Source organism: Lupinus angustifolius, chromosome LG11, assembly GCF_001865875.1.
Source record: "Lupinus angustifolius cultivar Tanjil chromosome LG11, LupAngTanjil_v1.0, whole genome shotgun sequence".
In the NCBI taxonomy this organism is placed as follows: Eukaryota; Viridiplantae; Streptophyta; class Magnoliopsida; order Fabales; family Fabaceae; genus Lupinus; species Lupinus angustifolius.
This window is the reverse complement of record NC_032019.1, coordinates 15239718-15249665: the sequence shown is the minus strand read 5'-3', so window position 1 is coordinate 15249665 and position 9948 is coordinate 15239718. Positions and strand designations below refer to the sequence as shown.

The following is a 9948-nucleotide window of genomic DNA, read 5'->3' as shown; positions in this document are numbered from 1 at the left end:
GAGGAGGTAATATGCAAGGAAGAGGAAGGAGCTTTGGCAGGAGCTCTAACAGAGGGTTTGGTGGACAAAGAAATGGCGGGAAAAAGGTATGCACCTATTGTGGGAGGAACGGGCATACAATAGAAACATGCTATTTCAAGCATGGTTTTCCTCCCAACACACCTCAAGTGAGATCAAGACAAGATAGTGGATCAGTCAATGTAACAACAACTCAGGAGATGAACCAAGACAAAATTGAAAAGAATCAGGCACCAACCTCTGATACAAAGAACATAGGCTTCAACTTTGGGCCAGAGCAATATGCTCAATTGGAGTCACTCTTCAAAAGCATTGGAACAAACAATGGAGCAGGGAATGGACATAATGTGAATCAACTTAGTATCATGGCAAACACTGACACTCAAAGCAGACCTGGCCAAGAACATCAAGAACCGTCAGGTATAAATGATCAATGTATACTTGACACAGGGGCCAGTGACCACGTGTGCCCCTCCTTATCAAAATTTAATACCTTTAAGCACATAAGGCCTATCACTATAAACCTGCCTAATGGAACCACTATTCAAACCAAAATATCAGGCACAATAATCTTCTCTGAGTCATTGGCCTTACACAATGTATTGTATGTGCCTACTTTTAAATATAACCTGATCTCAGTGCACAAGCTAGTGTGCTCATTACACTGTAAACTAATGTTTGATGACTTAAATTGCTCTATCCAGGATATGACTACCTTGAGGATGATTGGGCATGCTGATGTTGTTAATGGACTTTACATGCTTAGGAGAGACCTTAAGGATAGCTTGGATATAGTGCATGATGTGAATACTTTAAATACTTTGCCTTTTTTTGACTTGTGGCACTTTAGGCTAGGCCATCCTTCAATGAACATACTTAACTCTGTATGCAAAACCTTTAGCTATATAGACTGTAAACATAATCTTGTATATGATTTCTACCACTTGGGTAAACAAGCTAAGCTTTCTTTTCCAAATAATATGCATAGATGTTCATATGCCTTTGATGTTGTCCATATGGACATTTGGGGGCCCATAGCAAATATTTCTATACATGGCCATAGGTACTTTCTTACTGTTGTTGATGATCACACTAGACATACTTGGTTATTCCTTATGAAATCTAAAGTAGAAGCTAGACATCTTATGTATGCCTTTGTCCAAATGGCTCACACTCAATTTGGGAAACTGATCAAAGTCATTAGGACAGATAATGGTGTTGAATTCAACACCCCTAGTTTCTTTATGGAGAAAGGAATAATGCATCAAACATCCTGTGTAGAAACCCCTCAGCAGAACTCGGTTGTGGAGAGGAAACATAGGCATATACTAAATGTGGCAAGGACCTTACTCTTCCAATCAAAGCTCCCTAAAACCTTTTGGTCATATGTTGTCCATCATGCAGTATACCTTATAAATAGATTACCAACCCCAAACCTACAGCACAAGTCACCATATGAACTTCTCAATTATAAACTACCCAACTTACAAGATCTGAGAGTTTTTGGCTCTCTATGCTTTGCTAGCACCCTAGCTCAACATAGGACTAAGCTTGACCCTAGGGCCCGAAAGTGCATATTCCTTGGATTCAAAGACAACACAAAAGGGTACATACTCTTTGATTTAAGAAACAGAGAAATCTTTATTTCTCGGCATGTCATATTTCATGAACACATCTTTCCCTATAACACCAAACAGACTAGAGACCTCACCGTCACACCAATAGAGAGTGATGACTTTGCCCTTCTACACCAGAGCCCAATGTTCCATGACACAACAGATCAACAAGCTAACAACCTGCCCTTAGAGTCAAATAGTCCTAATCATATCCCTGGCACAACCACTAACTCTGAGGTCACCAACAACCCTGTTAGAAGATCTCAGAGGAATAGAAGTGCCCCTGCCTACCTGCATGAGTTCCACTGCAATCTTCTCTCCCCTAGCCATACTCAAACCAAACACACCAAGGCTAGCCATCCTTTATCCACTGTCCTCTCCTATAACACAATCTCACCTAGTTATCTAAAGCATATATTGTCTGTTCAGACCAATATAGAACCTAAACACTACTACCAAGCAGTCAAGCACCATCACTGGATAGTAGCCATGCAACATGAATTAAATGCCCTCGAGATAAATAGAACTTGGAGCATAGTTGACTTACCACCTGAGAAGACCCCTGTAGGATCCAAGTGGGTTTACAAGAGTAAGTACAAATCTGATGGCACTATTGAGAGATACAAGGCAAGATTGGTTGCCAAGGGATATAACCAAACAGAGGGGCTTGATTACTTTGACACTTTTGCACCAGTCATTAAACTAACCACAGTAAGGCTCCTCTTAGCCATTGCAGCCTCACAAAATTGGCTTGTGCATCAATTGGATGTCAACAATGCCTTCTTGCATGGTGACGTACATGAGGAAGTCTACATGTCCATTCCTCAGGGTGTCACATGTACAAACCCAAACAAAGTTTGTAAACTCCACAAGTCCCTTTATGGTTTAAAACAACCTGGAAGGCAATAGTTCACTAGGTTAACCAAATGCTTATTATCCCTTGGCTACACACAATCTCACCATGACCACTCTTTATTTACTAAGGCTTCTAACTCTGTCTTTACTGCCTTACTTATATATGTTGATGACTTGGTGTTAGCTGGTAACAGTCAAAAGGAAATTGATTTGGTCAAATTATGCTTGGACACTCACTTTAAAATTAAAGATCTAGGCCCAATCAAATACTTCTTAGGCCTAGAAATTGCTAGATCCACACAAGGCATCACCTTGTGCCAAAGAAAATATGCACTTGATATTCTTGTAGATACTGGCTTCCTAGCCTCAAAACCAACACCAACACCCATTGTGAAGACCACCATGCTACAACAAGACACATCAACTCCTCACTCTGATCCAGCAGCATACAGAAGATTGGTAGGCAGACTTCTATACCTGACCAACACAAGACCGGATATCAACTATGCTGTGCAACAACTAAGTCAATTCATGGCACAACCAACCATCACTCACCAACAAGCTCTCACTCGTGTCCTGAGATACATCAAAGAAAGCCCCGGACAAGGAATATTTTACTCCACCACATCAGCTCTTCAGCTCAAGGCTTTTAGTGATTCAGATTGGGCAGCCTGCATTGACTCACGCAAATCCATCAATGGTTCTTGTGTTTTTCTTGGTGATTCCTTAGTCTCTTGGAAGTCCAAAAAGCAAACCACCGTGGCTCGTTCCTCTTCTGAAGCAGAATATAGAGCATTAGCTTCCACCTCATGTGAGATCCAATGGCTCACTTATTTGCTCACCAATTTCAAGGTACATTTCATTCAACCTGCCCTCTTATATTGTGATAATAATTCAACTCGATATATTGCTTTAAATTCTGTCTTTCATGAAAGAACTAAGCACATAGACATTGACTGCCATGTGGTTCGAGAACGACTCCAAAACAAGCTCTTCCACCTCCTTCATATCCAAACAACTCAACAAATAGCAGATATCCTAACTAAAGCTTTGGATCCTACACCATTCCATTACTTGCTTTACAAGCTGTGCAAATCAACATCTATGCTCCAGCTTGTGGGGGGCTATTGGAACATACTCAACATCAAAACACTGCCCACAATAACTTGCCAACCAAGCCACATGCATACGTGCCCCAAGCTCACATCAACAAAACCAAAGGCTCATCCCATGCTCCTGCACAAGCCACTGGTTCAAGCAACTCGGTCAGAGTCCTATGCGCCATAGCGCATCAAGGCAAGGCCCTTGACTGAGACAACATAGCTCAGGCCACGCCAAACATCAAGCATAGTCACCTCGGTCAGGATGCTCGTGCCACGCCAAGCATCAAGCATAGTCCCCTCGGTCAGGTTGCTCGTGCCAGGCTTACCAGGCTTGGTCAGATTGTCATGCCAGACCTGCTCAGACTGATGCACACCAGTGTTGGCGCACAACAACATACGGTCAGGCGCATGACCCTGACTGGCCTTGGCGCACCAGATCTCAACCAAGGCCTCAAGGCATGCGCACCAGATTTCCACCAAGGCTTGACTGACCTTGGCGCACCAGGTTTCAACCAAGGTCTCAAGGCTTGCTCGGTCAAAGTTCTATGCACATGGGCACCTAGTTGGCACGTGTATTTTATATGGGCACACCTCATATATTCTAGAAGATAGCTCACCCTATGTTAGTTAGGCAAGTTTGTTGGTTAGTTAGTTCGGTTTATTCTCATCTTAACCACATTGCTTCTGCTGCAAGTAATGCAGCTTTTTTATATAAGGAAGCATATGGCTATGTAATCAATTAAGGAAAAATAAAATAAAAAGATCATGAGGTATATTGAGTCTAATTTTCGCAATAACTCTCTCCCCTCTCACTTCATGGGTAGTTTCCGTGAGAGTGGAGACGTTACTTTTTCCAATAACTCATCTTAAACTCTTCTATAAATAGAGACACCCATGTATTGTAGAAACATCTCATTCATTTCATTCTTTGATATCTCATGAATAGAAATATAAAGAGAGAATTATAGAAACACTAATGGTTGAGTAAGGAAAGTGTAGTGTCATATAGAGAATGAATGAAACTGAGTTCCTAATCATCAAGGAACGCATAAAGGGAAGACGAAAAAGTGAGAAAAAAAGCAACCAAAAAGTACATAAAGGGAAACACAAATGGAACCATGTATTCCTTACTCTATTCTTTTATCACATATAAATGTCATAATGTTAAGTTCTAAATTAAGGAGTTCTTATTAACTATTAAAGGGCTCATAAATTTTTTAAAAGTCTAACAACTACTGCATAAGTACCATAGTAACTATACTTCCCACGTTCTAGGGAGGGTACGTTGTAGAATAATCACACAATCATGTGCTCAAAGATGAGAGAAAAGAAGTACATCCATAATTAATAGAAGAGTAAAATATTAAACTCTTTCTCCATGATCCGTATCTTCGATATTTTTTAATCAGATTTTCTCCCTCTGGAAAATGTCGGATAATACATCCATTAGTTTGGAGTTAAAGTTGAAAACTTCAAAAGTTTTTAGTAATTTTTATGTGGGTGATGTTTAAGTTAGGTACAAATTACTAGTATAATACGGAATTAGCAAAAGACTAAGATATTTGCCACTGAATTGTTATAGCAAGTGGTATATAAAATAATAAACATTTACTGTCGGACCTATAGTGCATTAAAGTTTTGGATTATTATTGAAGATAACCAACCTTCTATTGGTTACTTTAACAAATTGGGATAAAAAACATGAAAAAATAATGTAGCAAATTTAACGCATGCTTTGTCTTCGTTAGACGACTATAACTCTTCTGTTTGGTACTCAAGATGGAAATGGATACTAAGAATTAAGTATTTCCAACTTGATGGTGGCAAGTTGGCAAGTACATGGACGTAATACGAAAACAATTGTGTATGAGGAGTGAAAATTTAGCTCGAGTTAAACAAAGTCTAAATTTCAAATGAAAAAGTAGATTTGATCATTAGCATCATCATTTAGAAATAATATATACTATACTAGGAAAAATGAATATTATCTGTTAGAAATTATTTCTAACATTATCATCATATATGACGGCATAATATAATGCAATTTCGTTTATCTTTGGGCCACCATTCCTTTTAAGTCTAACCTAGTTCTATCCAAGACAATGTAGTAGCCAGTGTTGTGAGGACCGGACTGACCGTTGACCGGATTTGAAAACGGTTATGTATTGCAGCCTTAACTGAATGAGAGTTGAACCGCTTTGAACCGAAGAAATTCCGTTCCGACCATGTTAAACCCGGTTAAACCGAATTAACCCGGGAAGTTAACCGGACAGTTCACTTAAAAAATAAAAATAAAAATGGAACACTGCTCTAATATTTTGTTTTACTACCATCCAAAAAAGATGAAGATGTTATTACTTCAATATAATTATACATAATTATTAATTATTTATTGTTTTACATTTATATATAACTATATATTTGTAGATAAAATTATTAATTATGTATGGATCATCCGATCAGACCAGACGGTTTAACTGGTTAAACCGGTTAAACCAAATACGGAACCTCTGCCGATTTGATGTCCGGCTCGGATTTCACAATATTGGTAGTAGCAACGGATAAGATTTGTTCAACCAATTTTATTATGTATTATAGTCGTCCAAACTGGTGCAATTTAAGGATACCAAAAGATAAAATATAAAAATGTTTTACTAAAATTGAAATTCTTACTGAAAACTAGGATTTTGTTAACCTCGGTTTAGGTTAATGATCAGCGATCGAAAGATGAAAAGTTAATTTTGAAAAGGATGTATTTAATAAATTAAATATTTTGTTGGAACCAAAATAATTTTAATTTTCAAGTGAAAAAACTTATTTTCCTAGAAACAATTTAGTGATGTCTTTTTCTTATAAGGTGTTTTGATAGATAACAACTAATTTTATTTGCAAACAAAATTAAATTAATAATTTTCTATGCCTATATGTTTCATATCGAAAAAATAATTCTAAAAAATGTTTTTCAAATCACGTCTAATATTCTATATGAGAAAATCTGTTTTTGAGATGTTCAGTCAAATGTGTCAAGTAACAAAGTTTTTCCAATGACTTATCATATCTAGTATTAATTGCATAGGGTAATATATATATATATATGCATAAAATCATCTCAGTTCTGTTAAGACAAATTGTGTACAAATACAATTGTGTTAAATGACCCCCACATTTTTTGGTAGCATCCCTTATCATTTTAGGTAAGGAATTAATCATTTTTGGAGTTCGTAACTGTCTTTCCCAAGAAGTGTCGCTCACATAAATCAAACTCTCAACCTTAAGGATTCAGTAAAGTCTTACACCATTAGATTAATGCCTCATTTTCAATCTTTTATACAAAAAATTACTCTCCAATCATTCGAAATCAAATATCTCTCCTGCACAATTATTGTGAATGATTAATTTTTCAAATATTAAATATTTTTTCTTTGTGAGAAAAACAATATTCTTGGAAAGAGAAATGTATTGTTCTCTAACCTAATTGCAGAGGAAGAAGACGAATTTGCACACAATAGAATAATCAGAAACCCATGTGAACAAATCATGAAGTCATTAATTAAAGTCTGATTTTATGATCAAAGAGAAAAAAACTAGGGATGACAACAGACACATGTAGGCATGAGAGTGCTTTCTCGTGCCCAATCCGCAATATTTGTGAATACTCATGTGGGTAAAGAGTATTTGCAGGTCCCAACGGGATTTTAATTATATATTTATATAATTTGTAATAATCAATATGTAAAAATAATTGTTACATAAATAATATGATATTTACATGATAAATAATATTATATTAGTATCATAGTCAAATATCTGTAATTTATTATGAAATAATAATAAAGTATATGATATATAATCTTAAAATAATAATAAATATATATAAATTTTTTACTAAAAACTAAATATATATAAAAATTTAACTAAAAACTAAATATATAAATTTGCATGTACCCGCAGGATAGGTATCACAAAACCAGCTCCGGCCTATAAACTATTATTGCGGGTACCTGTTGCAGTTATTTCCACGGGCATTCACGAGTTAGGTTTTTTTGCCATCCCTAAAAAAAACCTATATACATCGAGAAGAATTCATATACAAAGGATCCAAAACATTTGATGTAAAACTGACCTGGTTCAAGAAACAACAAATTCTACCATTACATCATTCTCAGTATCAAGACCGAACGAAACTCACTACATTGAATCTTAAATCTAAAATATATTTGTTTAAGAATGTTGAAACATATTTAAATATATTGAAAGTTTTTTATAAAAGGGAGAAAACCTTATAAGTGCACAAGACATAACACAAGAGATATATACATGAGAACACAAGTGAATAAAATTCTAGATAGAATTATTCTTGTATAGAAATTTTATTTTTCTAGAATTAATACATAATTGTATTTTATAATATATCTTGTAAAAGGTAACCTAAGATGAAAGACATAAAATAATGAGAGTTTATGTTGTAAATGTTATAAAATTTTATTAGTAAGTCTTAAGACTCAAGTGATCTTATATCTCTATATCTATACCTAGAGAGTTATAAAAGGTCAACCATAAAATCGAGTATATAGCCTTAATAGGCACGGTAGTTAAAGAATACCTGAAAAAATTTAGATTCTAGAGAGGCTTAGTAAGTGAAAGAAAGTTTATTGTTTAGAACCTCAAGATGCTTGATATATAAATAATACTTTTCATCTATGTAAGAAGTAATTGAAATTCTTATTGGAGAATAGACTGAATACAACCATTAATAGTAAACTAGGATAATATACTATTGGTATTTTATATATCCCTTAACTCTTTGGTGCTTTATCTTGAAATCAATTATTTTATATATGTTGTCATCATATAATTGGTTGTTAAAAAAATTTAGTATCAAAATATTTAATAAAAACTGAACAAACACAATTCAACACACCTTCTTCTGTTTGCTTGTGGCAATTTCAATTGGTATTAGAGCTCATATTCTTTAGGTTGAACATCTTAAAAATACTTAGGAAAGTATGACCACCACACCATCATAAAAAGACCATCACTAATTTATAGTTTTGATTATGGTTATTGGAAGAAAAGGATGACGACTTTTTGTGACATTCAAAATGCTCATATATTGGATCTAATAGAAACATGATATTCTGAGGCAATGAGTAGCAATGGAGAATTTCTATCCTGATTTTCATGGTCAACAGAACAGAAGATTCAACATCAAATGAATTTGAAAGCGAAGCAGGAATTGATGTATGCAATATCAAGGTCAGAGCATGATAAAGTCCACAACTGCTACACAATTACGAACATGTGGACACCTTAGCCCTAGCTCACAAAGGATCTACCTTAGTAAATGAGTTCAAAATAAGTTTACTTGTTCACCAATATGAACTCTTCAAAATGGGAGATCACAAGACAATTGATCAAATGTTTGAAATATTCGAAAAGAAATCATGTCAAAAAGCTACTAGGTGTCTCTCAAATAAGTGAATACCAAAGGTAACAACTATCCAGGAAGCTAAGGATATAAATATTATAACTCTAGAGGACCTTCTAGGACCTCTTAAAGTTCATGAAGTTGAACTTAATGAGGGGAGACTTAAAAGATTCCGTAAAAGGTAAGTCAATTGCTTTGAAGGCAAGAAAGGCACATTCATTGAGAGCGTCGAAGGATGAAAAATCATTTGAAATAGAAGAGCCTTACGAGAATGAGGATTGATAAAAAAAAAATATGAATTGTCATTCATCTCTTGGAAGATCTATCATATGTGGAAAAAGAAATGAGGCTTCCCAAGGAAGCATCTGAACAAGAATGTTGGGAAAAGGAAATGGAACTCAAAGGATAAGAACGCACTTGCATATTTCAAGTGCCACAAGTACGTCTTGACACTTCAAACCAGATTATCCTAAACTAAATGAAAAAGGAAAAGAAGCTTCAAGAAGAAGTGAGGACTGATGGCTACATGGAAAGATATGGATCTCTCACAATCTATTGAAGAGAGTGAAATCATAAGAAGAAGAACACTCGTGTCTCATGATTAGCATAATATTTGAATGTGAGGAATTCTGATAGTATTTAAGAAATGAAAGTTATAGTAATGAAAATAAAAGTGGAGAAGCTTTGGAGCTACATAACTTAGAATAATTTGCTTTTTATTTGGATGCTTTACAAATGAAGGGTGAGTGCCTATTTATAGGCTTTCTACAACACTTATGAATTTCTAGATGGTTCCATAAGTATCTAGTATACATTTTTCTCAAGATTTCTAGATAATTCTTTAATTATAATACTAAATGCCTATAATAGAATATACTAGAAGCTTAGGATAATTCTAGATATTATGATACAATCATCACTACTTGTT

General features: G+C 35.2%; 1 protein-coding gene across 1 annotated transcript in view; it reads right to left on the bottom strand.

The window, feature by feature from the left end:
* The window catches only part of LOC109359754, a 3030-nt gene continuing 2408 nt past the window's right edge, over positions 9327 to 9948 (bottom strand). The window contains exon 4 of the mRNA XM_019604448.1: positions 9327 to 9385. Coding sequence (XP_019459993.1) covers positions 9327 to 9385 — 59 coding nt within the window. The remainder of the gene's footprint in view (positions 9386 to 9948) is intronic.